The 22,884-nt window shown below is 47.9% G+C and overlaps 1 protein-coding gene across 1 annotated transcript in view; it reads right to left on the bottom strand.

The window, feature by feature from the left end:
• The window catches only part of LOC111145937 (polypeptide N-acetylgalactosaminyltransferase 12), a 38,377-nt gene extending 15,895 nt beyond the window's left edge, over positions 1 to 22,482 (bottom strand). Inside the window, exons 1-4 of the mRNA XM_022501253.1 lie at positions 22,118 to 22,482; positions 9,135 to 9,304; positions 3,824 to 4,013; positions 604 to 789 (exon numbers count right to left, since the gene is read on the bottom strand). Of these exons, the coding sequence (XP_022356961.1) occupies positions 604 to 789; positions 3,824 to 4,013; positions 9,135 to 9,304; positions 22,118 to 22,482 (911 nt within the window). The remainder of the gene's footprint in view (positions 1 to 603; positions 790 to 3,823; positions 4,014 to 9,134; positions 9,305 to 22,117) is intronic.
• Between the last annotated feature and the right edge of the window lie 402 nt (positions 22,483 to 22,884).

The following is a 22,884-nucleotide window of genomic DNA, read 5'->3' as shown; positions in this document are numbered from 1 at the left end:
GATTAAGTAGTTACCAGGAGTGAAAGGAGAGAAAGGGAAGTCATTGCTTGATGGGTATAGAGTTTCTGGACAGGACAATGAAAATGTCCTGGAAGTATATAGAGGTGATGGTTGTACAATATTGTGAATGTGCTTGATGCCCCTGAATGACACTTAAAAAGAGTGAAAGTGGGAAATTTTATGTTATACACATTTTACCACAGTTTTTTTAAATAAGTAAATCAATCAATAAAGTGTACCAATATAAAATTCATGTGTGGAGCAAAGCTTTTTTTTTTAAAGATTTTATTTATTTATTTGAGAGAGAGTGAGAGAGAGCATGAGAGGGGAGAGGGTCAGAGGGAGAAGCAGACTCCCTGTGGAGCTGGGAGCCTAACGCGGGACTCGATCCCGGGGCTCCAGGACCATGAGCCAAAAGCAGTCGCTTAACCAACTGAGCCACCCAGGTGCCCTGCAGCAAAGCTTTTTAATAAAAGTAAACAAATGCTCTGGAGAAAATGAGGGAGCAAGAGCCAACCTGCCCTCCCAGGGGCCCTCCCTGACACGACAGCCAGACGCAACAAGGCCCGCTCCAAGAGTGAGCGCCTGGAAGTCCCCCCTCACCTGATGACATCAATGGGGGACCGCATCCGCACCCTCTCCCTCTCGGGGACCACATGCCACGTGAACACCAGCCTCCAGTCGAAGCCGCCGATCTGAGGCTCCCCAGGGTTGCCCAGGTACTCAAACGTGTTCCAGTCAATCACATCGATCACAGGGCACACCACCGCTGACTCCTCTTTGCCAATCCTGTGAACACCAGGACGCCACGTGTGCCTCTCTGCGCAGACAGGTGGCCGGGGAATGAGAAGGGAGCTTGGGGAAGAGATCTCTTCCTCCTTCCATAGGGAAGGAGGAGCACCTGTGTGAGAAAGGCCTGCGGCCACATCACACCCTGGAAGGCGATCATCAGAGGGAATGCTCAGGTGACAGGGGAAGCTGAGGAAAGAAGGATTCTGGCTTGAAGATGGACGGTCCCACAGCTTTTATGTTCTGATTCTGTCTATGGCTCTGCTGCATAAACTTGAGTCCCTCCATGAAAGTCGAGACATGTGAAAACCACCACTTTTAGAACAGAAAATAGACTTCCAGCGTCTAAAGACGGCAAGAGGTTTCTTCATGTAATCACAATGAAACATCTTCATGTCAAGAAATAATTATCCCCCTTCAGAACAGAGATGCGCCCAGACCAGGGGATCAGCTTTGGAGTTAGAAAAGAAATTTGAATCCTGCCTTAGCCAAGTCACCTAACCTCTCTGAGTCTATTGCCCATAGTTAACACAGCTGCATCAATACCTACTCTTAATGGGTTAATGGAAGGACTCCCTGAGGGAATGTTTGTAAAAGATGACTGACAGAGAGCCTGGATCTACTGTTATTCTTTTAATTCTTGTTATTGTGAAATGTTATACGGTATTAAAGCGAGAAACGCTGACTTCCCACGGCAGGTATCAGCCCACGTGTCTGCTTCAGCTGCTCTCCCCAGTCATGACTGCAGACCCAAGCATCCTTCAGCGTCCTTCAGCACGCTGCCACATCGTGTGGGTACTCTGCATTTGACGACACATCAGGTAAGAGGAGTTGAGACTGAGCTGTGTGTGAACACTGGATTTCTCTGGGTTCCATTTTGGGGGGTTTTCTCTGGAGTTTGAGACCTAAAAATCCTAAGTCCCACAGAATAATGGTGTGAAGAAACAGAGATAAAGCAGACTCGAGCTTTAAGAGTCCTTAGAATAATACCAGAAAGTCGGTGGTGTGAATACCACACTTCAGTAAGTATTACAGTATTAGGTGAAATTGCACTGTTTGGGATAGACAGTATGAATAAAATCTGCGAATTCTCTAAAGCGAGGAAGACGCAGACCAGGTACTACTAACACCCAATTCTTTCAATAAACTGAGGGTGCTCTGAAAAGGTTTGAGGGGACCAATGGCAGACCCACTGGGCAGGTTCAAAGAAGCTGCTTAGCCCCTGGCACAGACAAGAACCTGTGACTTGCAATCAAGCTGGTCGGAACCAAGGGGAGCCATATTTTTACAGGAAAAGGAAAACTGGGGAGAGCCAGCATTGGCAGAAAGGCCCCTGGAGTAGAGTCGCACAATGAGCAGGCCCAGTAGCAGCGTGCACCACGGTGGGGGAAGAGGTGGGGAAGAAGGGGGTGTGCTACCGGCATCTGGGGCTAAACCATTCTTTGTTGCGTAGGGCTGAGCTGCACGCCGTGGGCTGTCCGGCATCCCTAGTCCACAGCTCAGAAATCACCAGGAGCTTGGGAACCAAAGATCTATTCCATAAGCCCCAGAGGAACGGGGTTACTGTTCCTGTTGGACAGTCTAAGGGACCAGTGTGTGCCAACTCTGGTGCCCACCTAGGTCCCTGGGAGCTTCAGAAACACCCAGAAGCCCAGGCCTACCCTCAGAGATTCAGATCCAAAGAGTCTGCTGTGAGAACAGGAGCTGGTATATTTTACAAATTCCCCAGGTGGGGTGCTTTTGTCTAGAGATATGGAACAAGGACTTATCTATGGGGAGGGCTGCCTTGCTGCCTCCCAGGGATGGGCAGGAGCAGAATTCTGGGAAGCGTTAGCACATTGCTGCCTTTAGACTGGCCTCAAGGTAGCCATCTGTGCGCACAGTGGGGAGGGGGTGAAGGCCAAACCCACCGGTCCAGGTTCCAGAGGAAACTCTTAAGTGTCACCATGTTCTAAACACCCTCAGACTCCATCACAGGCCAGGGAAACCCTGGGTTCCTGCTGCTAGTGAAGCTCAGCAGAGCTGAGGAGGAGAAAGAGGCAGCTGTGGCACCCACAGGGGACAGGACCGAGGACAGCAGAAGTAGCAGAATAGGGGGGAGCCTGCTCTCACACAGGAAGGGAGGTCAGTGGGTCCCCAGTTCTTCCAGACAGACTCTGGCACCAAAGCACTAGAGGCCACAGTCTGCCAACTGTGGAGACCCTGGTCCTCCAACCCTTCACCTGCTCCACAGGGAGGGACCAGAGACAGACCCCCCAACCTTGACCTTGACCCTTCCCCCCCAACCTGGCAGAGCTCCGAGTCAGCCAGTCCAGCTCCTGACTGCTATGATGCAGAATCGGGAGAACAGGGAGAGAAAGAGGGATGAGAACAAAAGCGGGGGCCCGGTGACAGTAGTTTTGGAGGACAGGCAGATTGGGAGGGTCAGGGGAACACGCCATGGGACAGCAGGAGACATGTCCTTGAAGATAGGGCTGTATTATGACTTTTCATGGCTCAAGAAAGAAAGAAAAAAAGAAAGAAAGGACTCTCTTTTATGACTATGTTGATATAGGGACAAACACCATCCAGGCTAAATTCATTAATGTGCAGTCATTAGCTTCTGATTGAAAAAAAATTAATATAAAAACATTTTTTGGGTCTGTTAAAGGTTCATGGGTCCTAAGCATCATAGGCATGGGGTATAATGGATAAGACAGCCTTGCTTGAAGGAAATATGCCAAAATATATATTCTTAAACCACATGATTCTATGTGATTGATATTTTTTTTTCTTCCACAGTAAGCATGTAAAATAAGTAGGAATAAAAGAAACACTAATAGGGCCTCCTACATGCTAGCATGTTCTAAGGACTGTGTATATGTATTAATTCATTGAATGGCCTCTGTAGCCCTGTGGGGCAAGGGCTGTTATCATGCTCACTGACAGAGGACTGCCCAAGGGCCATCTGAACCCAGGTGCCCGGCAGCCCCCTATACCCAGGTAAGAAGTTTCTGCTTCTACACCATGTGCGGCCCCCGCCCACACTGCTCACCTCTGCAGCAGCGGCTCAAGCCAACCCTCATGGCACTCACAGTGGCAGTCCAGGAAGGTCAGCACTTCACCCTTCGCCGCAGAAGCGCCCAGAAGCCGGGCTCGCACCAGGCCCTCCCTCTTGTTGGCGCGGATCAGACGCACCTTGGGCAGGCTGGACAGCTCATTGGCCAAGCGCTCCTTCAGGTGCTCTGGGGAGGCAAGCCAGAGAAGCAGGGTCACCCCATCCTGTGCCATGCCCTTCCGGGGCCCTGCTATCCCAAAAAAGAAAACTGAACAGTTCAGACAGAAGCCTCCTTTGCCCTGCACCTGGGATGCCCTCAGCTCACCCAGAACCGAGGCTGGATGCACAGCAAGGCCAGGGGAGGCTGAGAGAGAAAGGGGTAGAAGAATTCCAGAGCTCCCCCAATGCTCCCCTTCAGCACACACGCACACTGAGTTATGTGCTTGAAATGGGTGCATGTGGTATGTGGATGTGTCTCAGCAAAGTCGTTACTCCCTCAAGAACACATCACACCCTGACTTGTGAACATTAAAAATAAAGAAAACAAAAACTGCCCAACCACAATTTTTCAGAAAAACTGGCTTAATATAAATTTGGTTTCCTTATGTTAATTATGTAATATGTTATAAAATTTTAATTTATATGGAATGATGTTAACAAATTTTATTTATATTTCTGTTAATGTAAATTTTCTCAGGAGCACATTTCCCTGGACACAGTAATAGGAATAATAACGGCAGTTCACAGCAGAGAACCTCCTGTGCTAATTACCGTCTAGGGGATTTCTCTCAAAGTCGCGCAAATCTTCTAATTTTCCCATGAGGTAGGTACTACAATGATCCCCATTTATAGATGAGAACACTGAGGCCAGAGAGGCTAAGTAATGTGTCAAATTCCCAGAACATGTGAGCTAAGGAACCAGGATTTTAACCCGGTGGACCTAGCTTGAATCCACAGTCTTAACGCTGCCTCCCAGAGCTTTCTTGTATACTCTCTCGTCCTTGTGAAACAAATTCAGAATTTGTTAGGAGGACGTGTTCATTGCATTCTGCAGAAGAGGAAATAAGGCTTTAGATGTTGAAAAGTCATGGAGTGCCTGGGTGGCTCAGTCGGTTAAGCATCTGCCTTCACCTCACGTCATGATCCCAGAGTCCTGGGATCGAGTCCCGCATTGGGCTCCCTGCTCAGTGGGGAGCCTGCTTCCCCCTCTCTCTCTGCCTGTGGTTTCCACTGCTTGTGTTCTCTCTCTGTCAAATAAATAAAATCTTTTTAAAAAAATTAAAACTCAATAGGTCATGCCCACAGCGAGGACTGGCCCCAGGACTTGTTGACTCCACACACGTTAAGGGGCTGGAGGCCCTGGTTCACACCCCTCCGTGGGTCACGTGGAGGTAGGTGGGAACCCATTGGGCAAACGAAAAATAAGAAAATCCCCCCACATCAATGTGGGCTTTGTCTGAAAGTTCTCAGTCATCACCAAAAGGGAAAATTTTATGAACTATTCTAGGTTGCTTCAGAGTTTGTAAAAATGTTTCTCTAAATATTCCTGACATGCAAAAATAAATAAATAAATAAAGCATTCAATGGTTGATTTTTTTTTTAAATCCTAAATATAACTGCAAATAGCTGCCAGCACAAATAAGGGAGGTGACTTCTAAGCGAAGCTAATCAGTGGCAGTGCCCAGGAAACACAATAAAAAGGGGAAGGAAGGAAGGAAGGAAGGAAGGAAGGAAGGAGAAAGAGAGAGAGAAAGGAAGGAAGGAAGGAAGAAAATGCATGTGTAGCCCCCCCTGCACCTTTATGGATTACGTCTGTCTGAACTGTCTTCCCACGCCCTGGAGGGCTGACACCCCTTCCTCCCACTGAGAGGGACATGCAGAGAGGGTGGCAGCAGGGAGGGGAGGTGCAGGGCAGGGCTCCTATCACATTACAGGCTGGGGGGCAAGTTGCCCACTCTACAAGTCACCAGGATGGGGAGGGAAGCCTCAGCCCCACAGCGCCCTCGCTGGCATCTGCGAGAGAACAGAGTGGGGAGGGCTTCATCCCACACCCTGGCCCGCTGAGGAGCTGTTCCATCCCATGAGGATCAAATAAATAATCTGATTTTTGCTTCTGAATGAATACCTTTCTGAAATGTTTTCGGCACCCTGCAGTTTTTTAATATTTCATAAAATTACAAGTTACCATTTAACAAACACTAACAATATGCCAGGCGCTGACCTAGCCCGTGACCCACCCTTATCTCAATCCTCGAAATGACCCCACGGGGAGGTCAGAACTGTTACCCCACTTGACTGGGGCTGAGGCCAAGGTAGACACTGGACTTGCTCGAGGCTGCGTAGCTGCAAGGTGTTGGAGCTGGGATGCCCGTGCAATGTGATCCAGAACCAGTACCAACGCAGATTTAAAACAGCCCTGGGAGGAAAGGACCAGAGGAAAAGGAGATGTGCACCTATACGTGCCGGCCAACATGGGGTTCTGTCCTGTGCACAATCTCATTTATTCCTCGCCGCTCTCTGATATAAGCGTGGAGAAACCCATTAACAGATAAGAAATCGAGGCTCAGAAAAGACAAGTGGCTCGTCCCAGGTGCCATGACAGGTTCCTGGTAAAGCTCACCTCAGTCCCAGGTACCCTGACTCCAGAACTCAGTGCCCAGTGGGCATCACTCAGCATGAAGCCCCAGCCTGGCCTGCATGCTGTCACGGAAGCCAGCTGAGGCCTGACACACACGGTCCCCGTGGATGCACACAGCCCCCCATCTTATAGGCTACTGTCCCCAGCCTCCCTTGCAGCTAGGTGCGGCCAAGTGAGCCCGTTCTGCTCGGTGGGATATGAGGACAGCTTCCAGGTCTGGCTCCCAAGCCCCTTGAAACCCTTCTGCCAGTGAGAGCAAGCAGAAGGCAAAGAGCCAGCCGGGGACATGCAGACAAAACCACCCTGGAGAAAGTGGAGCGACAGGACGGAAGCAGCTGGGGCCATGACACTGTGAAGCCCGCCACACCAGCCCTCGACCGTTTCGCAGATGTGTGATATGAGAGACATCAATTTTTTTTTAAAGATTTATTTATTTATTTATTTATTTGACAGAGATCGCAAGTAGGCAGAGAGGCAGGCAGAGAGAGAAGAGGAAGCAGGCTCCCTGCTGAGCAGAGAGCCCGATGCAGGGCTCCATCCCAGGACCCTGGGATCATGACCTGAGCTGAAGGCAGAGGCTTTAACCCACTGCGCCACCCAGGCGCCCCGAGAGACATCAATTTTTATCCCATGGAAATTACTGTTATTTTGAGTCTCTGCGCAAGCAGCCAAACACACCCACAAGTTAGGACACGTACTCCAGGCTTTGAAGTCAGACAGCCCCGGCCCAGAGCCCAAGGCAGCCGATGCCCAGGAAGCAGGAGCAGGATGCCCTTCTGCGTGGCCCAGGGATGGTCATTTGGCTTGAAATGGGCTACGGCCTTGACATTTCCCCTCATTTGAACTTAGGGGCCCTCACTCAGCTCATCACATGGCATGTGGCACGACCACAGCCTCTCCGCCCCAACCGTCCATCGGTGGTTGCCCCACAGGGCAGAACAGTGAGCCCAAGACCCAGTGACCTTCATGTTCCTCCAACAGCCCTTGGACAGCTCCCATCAGCCTCATATTGAAGCCTGAAACCCTTATGGTGGCTTCAAGGGCCCAAATGGCCTGGTCTCGCCCACCCTTGCAACTGCATCTCCCATGTCGTCTCCCCACTGGCCGATGGTCGCCCCGAGGAATGCCTGCTCACCCCAGCTCCTGCCTGCACCTGTGGCTTCTGGGCTGCCTCCTCTACATCCTAGCTTTTGGCTTAAGACCACCTCCTCCGGGAGGCTTCCTGGCCTCCACCAGCTGGAGGAGGGCCTGTGCCCAAGCTCCACTTCCTCTCCTGCTCCCACTTTTGTTTCGCAGCACTCTCCACCTTGCTGCATTACATTTGCTATATTATTATGTCACGCTATGCTATTTTACATTGTGTTGTCTTACATTATTCTTTACACATTCCCGGACCATCTCCACCCACCAGAATGTGAGTTTATGAGAGCAGGGACTTGTGTTTCCCACAGAATCCCTGGTGCCTAGAACAGTGCCTGGCACACAGAAGAAACTAAAAAAGTGTTTACTGAATAAATAAGGGCCAGTCCAGGACTGCATGTGAATTATGGACCCCAGGTTACTGGTAGGGATGCTGGCCAGCCTCTCAATGGGATATTTCTCCCTGGCTTCAGTTCTTCTCCTGTTTGGGCTGCCCCTCCCACCTTTTAAAGATTTATATTTATTTATTTATTTGAGAGAAAGAGAGAGAGGCGCATGGGGGAGAGGGAGACAGAATCCCAAGCAGACTCCCTGCAGAGCGTGGAGCCTCATGCCAGGCTTCATCTCAGGACTCTGAGATCATGACTTGAGCTGAAATCAAGAGTCAGACGCCCAACCAACTGAGCCACCTAAGCACCCCCAGGGCTGACCGTTTTTGATCTCATCTCAAACTCAACACATCCAAAGCCAAATGCTCCTCTTCCTCTCCCAGACCTGTCACTCCTGCCCTGGATGGCTTTCCCAGCTCTGGGACAGCACCACCACTCACCCAGAGATCCTGCAGACATCATGTTTCAAATGTCCCTCCTGCCCCTCCCCTCTGCTCCCACTTGACTCCCAGCCTCCCTCTCTCACCTGGGCCAGCCCGATAGCCCCTGGCCTCCCTGCAGAGCTCCGCTGCACACCGTTCTCCACCCACAGGTATCTCGGGCCTAGAGGGATCCCTAAAGGGCAAAACTGCTCTCCTGCTTAAAATCCCACTTTTGCTCTCCCTGCTCTCAGGACAAAGTCCTGATCTGACCTCAAGTCTAATGCCTGCATCCTTCTCCACATCTCACATTCCTCCTTTGCCTGTTCCCCATGAAGCAGCTGCTCCTCCCGCCTTCCTGAATGAGTGGCAGGTGCTACACAACCCAGGCGACACCATGCCTCCGAGGCTTTCTACCTTCTGTGCCTCCACTCAGAACCCCCTCCCTCCACCTTTGCTGCCCACAAACTGCTCACCCTTCAAGACATAAGATCGGCCCTCTTCCCGAGTACCCTGTCTCCTGCAGCACCGTATGGCAGAGCTGTCACCACCCCTCCAGCCGCAGCAGGCCCTGAGCCCCCTGAGGACAAGAGCCGGGTCCAGGGGGACACAGGAAGCCTGTTCTGCCCAGACCTGTTCCACCCCTCTGAAGTCATGCTTTGGCCTCCCAAGCGCCACCACAGAACACCAGGCCCCTCCAGGAGCCCGTGGCAGGAGCTTACCTCTATCACTGTAGTCATCTACAAGAATGACTTCTTCCAGCAGGATGTCTGGGGATGTCTCGAGGACACTATAGACTGTCCGGAGGAGGGTTGACCAGGCTTCATTATAAAACGCTATGATGACAGATGTCGTGGGAAGGTGATCATAATCATATTTCTTCTCTTTGCACCTGCAGATACAAGATAGCTTATATCAAGAACAATCAAGAACAGGAATCGAGAACACACTGCATACCAGGGGTGATGGGGAGGGAGACACCAAGGGGACATGGGTCACGGTCTCGAGGCCTCCTTCCGGGAATGGAAAATCATCTGCTGCCATCTTCCAGAGCCCCCCGTGTTCCACTAGGAGCCTTAACAGATTCTAAGAAAGGTTCAAAAATGATACCCTATAAGCTTGAACTGTGGGACGCTGTTTTTAAGCTTTAGAGGAATTTTCAGATTTGAGCGACACACAAGCTAAGCAGACCAGAAGAGAGGGAGACTGCCACTTCCCCCTCTTCAACCACTCTCTCGCCTGTCTGCTCCCTTCTGACCCCATGGCTAACTGCCAGGCCTGTGCTCAGACTGTGCCCTCTGCCTGGAACATCCTTTCCTCATTTCTCTACCTGGCAAATTCTCTGTCCTCCTTCTGTCCCCAGGCCCATGGGAGCAGGCAGCTGCTGGCTGCAGGAGGGGCCCTAGCCAGGCATCCCTTTCAGCGGGTGCCACTGCACTCTGGCCGCTGGCTGGAGTCTCACTGCCCTCCCCAGCACCCTCCCACACCCCGGCCACACCTCTGCTTCCATAGGCCCTGTGTGGAATGCAGAAACTGGAGCCGCCGCTAGAATGCTAGAATGCTAGAACAGTCTGGAAGGGCTCCGGAGAGGACCCTGACTACTCCCCATCTAGTACCCATGCCACCCCTCAGTCCACTCTGTGGTGGCCTCGAGGGTACAGGTGAGGGGATGTGCCCTGACTGGCAGTGATAGGAACCAATAAGCTTCCTTCCTCTTTCTTTAGTAGGGTTTCCTGTTACTTTACAGGGAAGTCTCCCTACTTGACAGAGAATTCTCTCCTCAGAGTAGCTGATGACAAACTCCCAGGTCATCCCAGGGATTGGGCTGTGCCTGGAACTCATCAGCAAGAAGTGCCCAGAGAGGGGAGGAACAGAAACCCAAGAGGGGCACCCACAGGACCCCGGGGCTGGAAGGGGGGCTGGCAAGGGGGTGCCGGAAGGGGGGGCTGGCAATGCAAGAAGGGCATATGGGCTGAAGACCAGTCAGGCGGCCTGGACAGAAAGGGAAGGCCTCAAAGACAGGCCATGGGCACATCCAAGAGACGCAGAAGCTAGCAGGGTGAGGAGCGAAGCCAGCCGTGTGGGCTGTCCACCAGGGACCAGGCGATATACCAGTGGGCCCTTACCAGTCAGTCACCAAATATTTCCTGATTGCCTACTGTGTGCTGGATTTAAAACAACAACAACTTCCCTGCTCCCACAGAGCTTACATGCAAGGGGACAATAATCAAGTAAGCAAACATATCAATAATTTCAGGAGGCGATGGTGCTGGGAAGAAAAGCAGGATGCGAAACAGAGGAACTGTTGAGGGGAGTGGGAAGGGGGGAGGGGAGTAGCCACGGAAGAGGTAATCAGGGAGGGCCTCTTAGAGGAGGTGACATCGAGGATGGGATCTGAATAATGAGGGACCCAATCCTGCTGAAAGCAGAGAAAAAGCCCTTTACGTATGCACTTTGTTTCTTTGTGGGTTTTCTCCTTTTATTTCATTATGAACATTTTCAAACATACCAACAGTAGAGAGAATATTGTAAGAAACTCCCGGCACCTTCCGCCTGACACCAACAATTCTCAATGCACAGTCCATCTTGCTTCATCTAAGCTCTCCCTCATTCCCTCCATCCCAGACTAGTGCTAAGCAAAACCCAGCACAGCACAGCATCCATAAATATTTCAACAGACCTAAGGGATAAGGACTCATTTTTTTTTAAATAATAAAACTGAAAACCTTAAAAAAAAAAACAAGCGATTCCTTAGTGCTACCATATCTCCAATCTACAATATTTCATAAAAATTAAGATGCCCATGGTTGGAAGACACAGCATTCTTTAAAGAATCTCTAAGGACACATGTCGCCTACCTTCAGGATGTCTTGATTTTAAGATGTCTACAAATCTCAGAAATGTTTAAATATGAAAAAATGACTTATAATTAATGACGGGTAATACCTGAAGTCAAAAACACGTGCTACATTGGCATTTATTGAGACTAGGCTCAGCGAGGTGACTAACTTGGGCAGTTCACAGAACGCCTGAGAGTCTGTACCTGGCTGAGGTCCTTGGGCCCAGGGCCCTTGTCCGAGGATTCTGGCTTGCTCCTGCCCCCACAGGGCGCTCAGCTAAAGATCCCAACACCATCCCTCCCTGCCTAGCCCTCCTTCTGACAAGCCATAGGCCATTTCTCCTGTGCTTCCTCTCCGGGTCCCGCTGCAAGTCCTCTTCCTACACGTCAAGGAAGTTTCTGCAGAGAGCGCGGCTGTCCCTGGGATGGCTCTCGCATAGGCTTCTCCGGGAGACTCTGTGGGAGGCTGGCTCTTCTCAACCCCCTTCACATTCTTATTCCTGCTGTGTTTGCAGGCCTGGCTCTGGACACTTGAAGAAAAGTCAGCCGAGGCTGGAGGGATGGCAGCTCTGGTGTCGTGAAGCGAGAGGGCATCCCCACGAGCCCCAGCCACAGAACCTGAGTCCTTGGACACCACAGACTTCCAGCCCAATGCACAGAAGCCGTCACTTAGCACAGCGCCCCCCAGAGGGGAGTCCAGTCCACACTCTAGGGGAGGAGAAGGAGGCTCCATCCTTTGAAGGGAAGGAGAGCAAAGACTTTGTGGATATGTTGAAAGCCACTGTGCAGAATGCAGAAGTGAGAATATGAGTCTTCCAAGGTCAGGTCCTAAGGCGCTGAGGTTTCCTCTTTGTTCCCGCCCATGGACCGCCCTTTCTGGGGGAAGCCAGCTCCATGCAGTGAAGCAAGAAGACTCAAGCATCCTATGGGGACGTCTCTGCGGCAAGGGCCTCTGGCCAACAGCCAGTCCCAACTGTCCATCCCCCCTGGGATGAGTCCTCTTGAAAGCAGATCCTCTAGCCCCAGTTAAGCCTTGAGATGATGAAAGGCCCAGGCAGCATTTTTTCAACTGTGATCTCATGAGAGATCCGGAGCCAGAACCACCCAGCCAAGCCACTCCCGAATTCTTGACCCACAGAGATTATGTGAAATCACGAATGTTTATTGTTGCTTTAAGTTACTAAGTTTATGGTACTGCATCTGCCGAAATAAATCACAAGGAATCTCCCAGCTAAGCCCAAACTGAGAGATGTTTTATAAACCAACAGGCCTGGTACTCTTAAAAAATGCCAGTGTCCTAAGAGACAGACAGAGGCCTAAACAGACACAAGAACTAAACATCACCCTCGATTCTCGATTAGATACTGGGTCAGGAAGAAAAAGATGCTCCAAAAATTGGCACAGTTGAAAAAAATGCAGTATTGTATAAACTTCCTCAATTTGATAACTACGTCATGGTATCATAAGAGAATGAACCCGTCCCTAGAAAATGCATGCAGAAGTAACAAAGGTTATAGGGTGTTTACTGCTGAAATTTACACTCAAATGTACATAAAACTGTAGCACAGAGAGAGAAATTAAGTAAATGGAACAAGATAATGAATGGATCTCAGTGAGGGACGAACAGGAGTTTCTTATGCTATTCTTAAATTTTCTCTGGCTTTGAATTTTTTCAAAATCAAAAGTGTAATACAATAAGAAGGAAAAAATGTTAATATTGCCAATGGTATGTCCAAACACCAAGCCAATTCTGATTCTCAAAATATGTATCTCAAGCTTAGTGGCCCTAAGTCCCTCTCCTACCTCACTCTTTCCCATTTCCTCCAAAATCACGGCCCTCCTCCAAATACATGTTACGACAAATGGAAAACATATATATGTATAAACATATTAATAAGCGTATCTGCATTTTAAAAGCCCCTGACTCGTAGCCAGGGTGCATGGAAAAGCTATGTAGCGCTGAGCCAGAGCCCACTAGAAGCTTTGGAAAGAATTAATTGCTTATACTCCATGAAAAAAAAATGTGTTTCTGTGCAACCTAAAAATAAAGATTTTTTATTTAAGAAAAAAAGCAAAAATTTAGATCCAAATGTACACAGGTCCAAGGAGGAATGAATGGAAATAAGGACAGTAAACTGAGGTTTTCACAAATGAAGTTTTATTCAGTTTAAACAACTGTCCTTTCGTGTGAAATCACATCCTTACTATTTGGTATTAAAATGTATTTCTTCCAGAATGGGAATAAGGAGGAGGGCGGAAAAAGCTCTGCTGGACCAAATAACGCCAGGACCAGATGTCTGTCCCTCCTCAATGTTTTTGTTTATGTGTTTTCACTGCTCTGCAAAACCCCAAAGCTCAAGGCCACTGTTCTAGAATGTCTAGGTTCTTTCTCTATTTGTGTCCCTTTAAATCACAAAAGTTCTGGGTACCAGCTAGCAAACCTACACAGAGCTTCAAAACGTTCCTCTTCTCTTTAATCTCTTATCAACATATTGAAGAACTTCTCACCTAAGGGAACCATCAGAGATACCCTGAAGGAAGCCCACAGTAGCAATTTTTCTTTGTAACATTATTTATAACAGCAAAAAGCTATAAACAATTCCAACAGTCCAACAAGAAAATGTGACACACGGGGCAGCTGGGTGAAGAAAGGCTATGAGACCATCCCAAACCACATTTTCAGAGACCATAAGTAAAGGAGAATAATTACTGTAACGGTAAATCAAAAAAGCAGGGTACAAATCTATAAGCAGCAGCAGGCGTGCAAAGCAAGTGCGCTCTCACACAAACAATACATAGTAGAAAGAAATATGCCAAAAATGTTAACAATGGAGATCTCTGAGCAGTGGGATTCTTTGCTCCCTTTGCAGTTTTCTGCATTCTAAGATTGTTCTACACCGAACATGCATTATTTTTATAATCACAAAGAAAGATTATTTTTAAAAGGCTGGATCCTATTTCTTTAGCTTCCCATAGCGAATGTCCTCATTGGACAATAATATCACACTTTGACCGCTCCTTTTCTCTTGGCCTGATAGAGTTTCCCCTTCTTTCTTTAAACATACCTTAAAGGCATTCTCCTTCATGAAGTTCAATATATCCTTCTGGAATGTCTAAGTTTACTTCCAGGAAAAATACTTTCCCCTTTTCCTTTTTTTTTTTTTTTTTAAAGCAAGTTCCCAAAAGTTCAGATTGCAAAACAAATGCTCTCCTGAAAAGAAAATATGAAATTTACTTTCATTGCATGACCAAAACAAGTTGAAAGACTTTTACAAATGTACAAGTCTAACCTTCTAGAATTGTGAATTAACTGTCTTTGATTCAATTATCCAACTCTTCAGTCTGAATCAATTAACTGAAAAAATTATTAACAATGCTTATATGCTTATCCCTATCCTAGGCACTATGATGAAATATAAAATCATTATATGGCACTGCTCATTCTCACTCTCCTGACTGATAAAAAGCGGTGCAGCCTCTAATTAGACAAGAACAGCTACACATGCATCACTCAGGGTTCCACTTTTGCCTAGGGGACAAAACGGAGCTCACAGCCAAATTCACTGCTAAATCATAGTGGGTCATCCTCTCCTTAACTTTCTGGTATAATTCATGTGCTTTGTAAGGGCAGCGGCTGAATTCTGGTTTCTGCTGTACTTTCTGCATGCTCTGTACTGTACCTGGTAATAATAACATGTATTGCGTGCTGCCCACATCATGGGTAGTGTTGCTAAGCATCTCACCTACATTACTCCACTCTCCCTCCCAACCCTGTTGGGTGGGGACCATAATCTCCACCAGCACAATACAAATCTAGGTATTATAAGGGTGTGGATGAATGGGATATTCTGCAGATCAATGTCTCCTAATCTTCTTTTATGTTTATATTCAAGTTATCACATAAATATCCTTAAAAAAAAGGAAAACCCAGGGCACCTGGGTGGCTCAGTGGGTTAAATAAAGCCTCTGCCTTCGGCTCAGGTCATGGTCTCAGGGTCCTGGGATTGAGCCCCGAATCGGGTTCTCTCTGCTCAGCAGGGAGCCTGCTTCCCCCTCTCTCTCTGCCTGCCTCTCTACTTGTGATCTCTCTCTGTCAAATAAATAAATAAAATCTTTAAAAAAAAAAAAAAAAAAAGGAAAACCCATATCCTTTGCAGAACGGGCCAGCAAGGTCATAATGTACCTTGTTGTGTTTGCTCACCCAAAATCCTTTCTCCTTTCTCCACATTACTGCATTTTGATTTCTCTTTCAGGAACCATGTCTCCTGGACTCTCAGTACACATGGTCTGTGCAAGGCTACACACACACACACGTACGCACACCCCTCTGAGAAGGTCACATGCTCCCCAGGCCTGATCAATGAACATTTTCCATCATGATGACATCAGGTGAGTCACTGAATCCGGGGCCCAGAATAATCTGAACCTAATCCTCACCCTAGACTTTTCTGTGATAGAAGTTAATATATTTTCTTTTATATTCAAGTCAGTTTGTATTGGGTTTTCAGTCACTTTCAACCAACAATAGCAATACGACTAATAGAAAAATAGGTCTTTTTTTTTTTTTTAAGTGAATATAGGACTTCCGCTTCTGGCAATATGGAAGACTACAATGCCTGGGAAAACCCTGTTGGAAAAAATTCTTGATAAAATACTTTTGGAAAAACCTTTTAAATGCATGCCTCAGCTTACAGAAAAGGAAAAAAAGTCCTCAGAGTCCAGGAACAACAAGAAAATAACTAGAGTTATGAGACACAGAGCCTAAGTATGCTTAAGATGCTTAAATAAATAAAAGACGCCCTTGAATGAATAACAAAAAAACAAGAATGATAGGCAAATCTCATTCAGGACTGACATCTCACAGCCATAGTACATGTGAGGGGGCAACAGAATATTATCTTCAAATGCCAAACTACCAATTTGGAATTACATACCCAAATAAAATTATCTTTCAAGAACAAGACCAAAATAAGAACATTTTCAGATAGGTAAAACTGAATTCATGAAACTGAATTTCTCTACGGTAATGAATACATGACATGCTTCAAGAAGGAAAAGAACCCCAGGAAGTTCTCTGAGATCCAAAGACCACCCAGAGTTCAGGAATGAATGAAGGACAGAGAAAAACGATCACTTTGCGGGTAAATATAAACAACAACAACAACAACAACAAAACCCCACATTTTTTAAACGTTTTAATGTGTTGGTTTAAAAGAAAGAATTAAAACCCTGGAGTAAAATGGCACAGAAATCGGGAAGAAAACCGACCAATGTTAAAGCATCATCTGAAGGCCCACAGCGAGTGATTAATTTTAGATCCTGCGGACTTGAATACGTACTTTCAAATTGATCGCTGAACTTAGGAATGAACAACAGGACTGCCAAATTAGTAGGGAAGAAAAAGTGGAATAAGAGAGGGAGAGAAAAAACTTCTATAGACTCAAAAAGCAGCATTAAAAAAAAAGGAGGAAAGGCAAAAACAATTAGAAAGTATAAAATAAGAAGGCATAATCAAAATAATCAAACCCCAAGTGTCTTGTAAGCATGAGAAAAAAATATATGTATATGGACCTACTAGTTAAAAATCAAAGATTGTCAGCCTGCATGTTGTCTTTAACGACCACACAAAATCAAGTGACGTGCTACTTAAAGATACGCCCACAACATAAGGACACAGAATGAATGAGAGTAAAAGGATGGAGAATGGTATCACGAAAACACTAACTAAACCTGATTATGTTTTGCAGGCTGAAAGCACTGATTCAAAGAAAAGATGCTACTCAGACAACCACAGATGGGTCTGGTAAAAATTAATAAAATAAGGGTGCCTGGGTGGCTCAGTGGGTTAAAGCCTCTGCCTTTGGCTCAGGTCATATTCCCAGGGTCCTGGCATCGAGCCCCGCATCGGGCTTTCTGCTCAGCAGGGAGCCTGCTTCCCTTCCTCTCTCTGCCTGCTCTCTGCCTACATGTGATCTCTGTCTGTCAAATAAATAAATAAAATCTTTATATATAAAAAAAACTAATGAGTTGGCTTCATTAATGGAAATATGGGTCAGATTGTAAAAATCTAAAGGCACCATGTTTGAAGCTGCCAAACCACACCTACATTTTTTCTTCGTTCGGGCAACATTTTAAAATTGGGTCATTGATACACTGGGTATTTGGGGGGAGGTTGACTTGGAATCCAGAAATGCACTATTGAAAAATCTATTTGAAGGATTTGCTGTTATCAATATAAGTACCATTATATAGGATCTTTCCTTAAATGTATTCTCACTTGAAAGGGAAGGAAGGAAATATATACTGAGGTTTTTTGTTTGTTTGTTTGTTTGTTCTTTCAGTAGGAAAACTATATCACACATGGGAAAGTTACAGAGGGGTCAAATTTGGATAAGTATATGTGGAGGTTCCTTAAGGAATTAAAAATAGAGCTTCCTTATGATCCTGCAATTACACTATTGGATATTCACCCCAAAGATAGAGATGTAGTGAAAAGAAGGGCCATCTGTACCCCAATGTTCATAGCAGCAATGGCCACAGTTGCCAAACTGTGGAAAGAACCAAGATGCCCTTCAACGGACGAATGGATAAGGAAGATGTGGTCCATATACACTATGGAGTATTATGCCTCCATCAGAAAGGATGAATACCCAACTTCTGTATCAACATGGACGGGACTGGAAGAGATTATGCTGAGTGAAATAAGTCAAGCAGAGAGAGTCAATTATCATATGGTTTCACTTATTTGTTGAGCATAAGGAATAACATGGAGGACATGGGGAGATGGAGAGAAGTGAGTTGGGGGAAATTGGAGAGGGTGACGAACCATGAGAGACTGTGGACTCTGAGAAACAAACTGAGGGTTTTGGAAGGGAGAGGGGTGGGAGGTTTGGTGAGCCTGGTGGTGGGTATTATGGAGGGCATATATTGCATGGAGCACTGGGTGTGATGCATAAACAATGAATTCTGGAACACTGAAAAGAAAAATAAAAGTATTTTTAAAATAAAAATTAAAAAAAATTAACCTGCAGTTTACAACCTTGCTGGGGAAGCCAAGAAACAGTCTCATTTCCACACCATGCATGATGTTGTTCCAAAGATACTGTTGTTACAAGAATAGTCAAGTAGGCCACCTCTCTGCAAGAAGGGAAATCCTAACCAATCCCCACCCTCCTGCCAACCCCAGCAAGACATGCTTTCTTTTGCTAAATTACATACTTAGAGCTATTTGGAAAATTCTTCACCATCCCAGCACCCAAGTCCTGATCCCCGAACTCAGATACACATTTGCAATATTAGCATTAGTGAGGCTAATACCTTGAGGCAAGGATTCAAGGAACACCTACGTATTGTTGGCACACTTTCCTAAACAGCTGTTCAAAATCCTTCTGTTATGGCAGAGAATGTCTGATGGTCACAGGTGCCATCTCCAACCACGTGCCTGTGGAAATGCACAGCCCCAAGGGCACAGTCAATCCACAGTGTCTTTCTCACTGGCTACATAGGTCAGAATACAAACAAGAATGACATTATTGTGATTATCTCAAGGATTTTCATGGATCTATAAAAACAAACTCTGCAAATATTAGTACAACAGTAGCAACCGTTTCCTCGTGACACACCTTAAAGTGGCTGTGATGTCACCGCTAGTTTCAACAACAGGTGATCTGTTTCGAATCCCTGCTTTGTCTAATTCTAGTATTCTCCCACTTGCATTAAAAGCACCCACCCTTCATCTTCTGAGTAATTTAAACCCCAGAGACCCTAAGACAGTACATTTCAACCCTAGATGAACATCAGCCTCAGCCTAGGCCCTACATACAGAAATTCTGGGGAAAGTCCTTAGCATCAATATGTCTCAAAGCTCCCCTAGGCCACAAATCCAGCTTTCTGGCTCCACACTTTGGCCTACTGCCATCTCAGAGTGAAAGTTCCATCTCCTCATCCAGCTCAGAGGAGATGGTATTTGTTATGCAACAGAAATAAACAAAAACAAATAACAGAAACAGAAATAACAGAAGTAAAGCTGTGCTCTAGTCCACTGGCATGTGAATTATCAGACTCACAGAAGAGCGGGGGTCTAACACCAAGTTTCAAGGAATTAGAGCCAACACTGAAGCATCTTTATGGGTCTGGCCAGTCCAAGAGAACGGATGCAGTCTCCAGGCTTGCAGACACCAAGAAGAAGAAGCCAGAGTCCCTTGGTAATTCCCAGCTCCTTGCCTATGGCAACAGGTTCATCCACTGTAGTGTAAAGACCAGTTAAATACGTGTATGAACCCATGTACATACTCATGTTTGAATATGTTCTCATTCACATACCCATAGGCATATTTTTCAAAATCTATTTCTATACCTGGAAAAGTCTAAAAGAATACACAGAAAAATGTTAACAGTGGTTCTCCTAGGGCAGTAAGTTTACAGATGATTTTTATTTATTTATTAATTTTTTGCTTCTCTGCGTATGCTAAAATTTCTAGAGTGAACATGTATTGCTTTTATAATGAAAATAAACAGATTGGGGTGCCTGGGTGGCTCAGTGGGTTAAAGCCTTTGCCTTCAGCTCAGGTCATGATCCCAGGATCCTGGGATCGAGCCTCACATCAGGCTCTCTGCTCAGTGGGGAGCCTGCTTCCCCCTCTCTCTCTCTGCCTGCCTCTCTACTTGTGATCTGTCTGTCAAATAAACAAATAAAATCTTTAAAAATAAATGAAAAAATAAAATAAAATAAATAGATAAATAATTGCCTGCATACTAAAAAGGAGGAGAGAATCAAAGATCTGGGTTTTAGATCAGCTCTGCCCAGGATCTGCATGTTACTTTGGGGGCATGGCTTGTATTCTCTGGTTAGACTGGATCTCCCTTAGGGCCTTTCCCTTTGTGACATTCAAGGATTTTAACCATCCCTCTGCTTATCAATTAAAGTCCCAAGAGACATCCCCCACCCCACCAACTCCTGGCATGCACCACTCCAATTATAAATTTATATTCTGCCATTCTGGTTTCCCAGACCTGATTAGGCGCTCACCTTTGTATGAACTGTATGAAAGGCCCCAACCTTACGGGCCACGCTGAAGTTAAGCTTCACGGCCTGGTCTGCCTGAGAGCGACCCAGGTCAGGCTCACCTTTCTCTCCAGCTAGGCAACAATAATCCATCAGGCCCTGCTGTGCGAATTAAAGGCAGGAGGCATTCATACTTCTTATCACGCTGGGTCTGGATTAACTTCCCAGAGTCAATGCAACAGCAGGATCTATAAGCAAATCCTGATAGGACACAGGGCAGCTGTGTCACCATGGAGACGGGATGCCATAAGCCCCACAGGTTATCCACAGTGCTTGAAAGAGATTTCTCAACCTGGGACAATAAAGGAAGCTGGAACCCGGAAAAGAAAAAGTTTACAACCAATCCCTCGGTGACTCTTAAAAGCGGCCTCCTGAGTACCCCGTTGGCAATAGGAAAGGGGGGAACACTAGTAAGAACTGAGTACACGGTGTGTTCAACGTTGTATTAATTCCTAGGCTGTGTTATTTCTACTCATTCCTTATTCTGCAGATACGGAAAGTGGAGGGAACTGTGACCAGCACTAACAAAGTTCTACTCAAAAAGATGAACAGAGAAAATGCCTCAGGCAAAAGCATGAAGCTAGACATGAACAGATGCTGGAAAATAGGGAAGACGGTGAATCCCAAGTCCTTCCCCGCTCTGCCGAAGTGGGGTGGGGATCACTTCCTGGAGCAGGTACTCATGCTTTCTGTACCCAAGGATTCATGGATCCCCAAATTCTGAAATCAGCACCATGCCAAGGGGGCCAGGAGGGTCCCATCCCCCATAGCCAGTTCCACCACTTTCCAGCTGTGGGGCCCTAGGTGAGTCACCTGTCCTCCCTGAGACCTTTGCCACACCTCTAAAGCAGGCACGCCAAGGAACAGGAAGGAGCGGAAAGTGCACAGTGCACAGAGGAGGCCTCGCCACCGGTTACTCCCAGGAAACCCTTCTATGAGTCCTCTTCCTCAAAGGCTTTAAGAACGGGGCTCAAAGTGGGGACCTGGAAGATCCCCACTAATGGAACGAAGGAGAGAGAAGGCCAGAAGTTCTGTCCTTTTACCAGCTTGCTCTCTTCTCACTTAGGCGGTGGGCACAACCCACCCAGCCAGCAGCTCCCATAGAAATTAGGCCTCTAACCACACCTGCTCAGGGCCTGCACCATCCACAAGAGTGAGCTGAGCTGAACCCCGGCCAGAAGGAGCCTTTCCCGCCACCTCCTTCCGGCTCTCCTCTGCCTAATGCTCAGGAATCCAGATCCCAGTGAGGGGGAAGCCTCCGACTTGGCCTTCTGGCGACCTTTTATCTCTCCTGCTGGAGCGCCCTCCCCTCCTGGTTCATTCAAGGGCCTGGCACACACAGATAAGTAAAAGTGGACCCTATCTCAAACTCTAACAGTCCTTAGTTTCACCAAGGTAGGGCCATACCGGCAGAGCTGGACAGGGGTGCTGTGAAACCAGGAAGAGCACGCAAAGGGGGTCTCATCTTATACATATCTGCTTAGCCCTGACCCTCCCGCCGCCACTTTTACAGAGCCGAATGACAGACCTTCTCAAGAGGGGCAGAGACAAGAGACCACCCAGTAAAAGATTCATCAATTTCTGAAATTTTTTTTTCTGTTTTCATTTTTTTTTTTTTAACTTTCATGCGTCTCCCCATTCCACATGACCCCCTGCCACTGCCCAGTTCTGAGAAAGACTGAGTAAGACGCGCGATCCCCAGGTATTTCGAGACCCAGGTTCCACCGCGCCTCTTCACGGATGCAGAAGCTGAGGGCCGGGGACCCCGCGGGCAGTGTTCCCCCGGCCACCTGAGGACTCACAGCGGGTTCCAGCGCTCGGGCAGGCGGCGGTGCAGCGAGATGCGGTCGCTAAGGTAGATGTTGATCTGGTGCAGCCGCACACTCTCCTCCTGCAGCCGCAGCTCCTCGCCCTGCAGCTGCAACCGCACCGCCTCACCCTGCGCGCCCAGAGCGTCGTCGGGCACCGGCGGCCGCGGCAGGACCGGGTCGCGCCGCCCCGGACGCGGGGTGCGCAGGGGTCCCGGCTCCGCCGCCTTGGCCCCGCGCCGCTCCCGCAGCACGGAGCCCAACCCGGCCAGAGCCAGCAGCGCCAGCAACGCCAGCAGCGCCTCCCGGCCGCGCCGCCGCCCCCGAGGGCAGCGCCTCCAGGCCGCGCGCCCCCACATGAGCCCGCCAGCTGGGGCTAACACTCGGCTCGCCCGGAGGCGGCGGCGCAGACCCGGACCCGGATCCCGGAACAGCCGCGCCGCCCCGCCCCGCCCCGCCCCCGGCCCGCCCCACCTGCGCCCCGCCCCCTTCCCGCCCACCCGCCCCGTAGGAGCGCGGCCCCCAAGCCGCGGAGGGTGGCTGGTCTTCACTGGGCACACGCGCGGGCTTGCCGAGACTCGCACCTTCCTCTTCGGGCTGGGTGCATTAAGATCAAGTTGACGGCCGTAAAAGCCTCAGCTCAGCGCCTGGCACATCCTAAGCGCTCGGTAAATAGTGGCAGAGTGAGCCCTGCAGGAGTGCTGTGAATTTTACTCGCATATCTCATCTGACCCTTAAGCAGTCCAATAACAGGGGTAGGA

This window comes from Enhydra lutris, unplaced genomic scaffold (genome assembly GCF_002288905.1).
Source record: "Enhydra lutris kenyoni isolate GAN:26980312 unplaced genomic scaffold, ASM228890v2 scaffoldscaffold13, whole genome shotgun sequence".
Taxonomy (NCBI): Eukaryota; Metazoa; Chordata; class Mammalia; order Carnivora; family Mustelidae; genus Enhydra; species Enhydra lutris.
The sequence above is the reverse complement of the archived record's forward strand: the minus strand, read 5'-3'. Positions and strand labels throughout refer to the sequence as shown.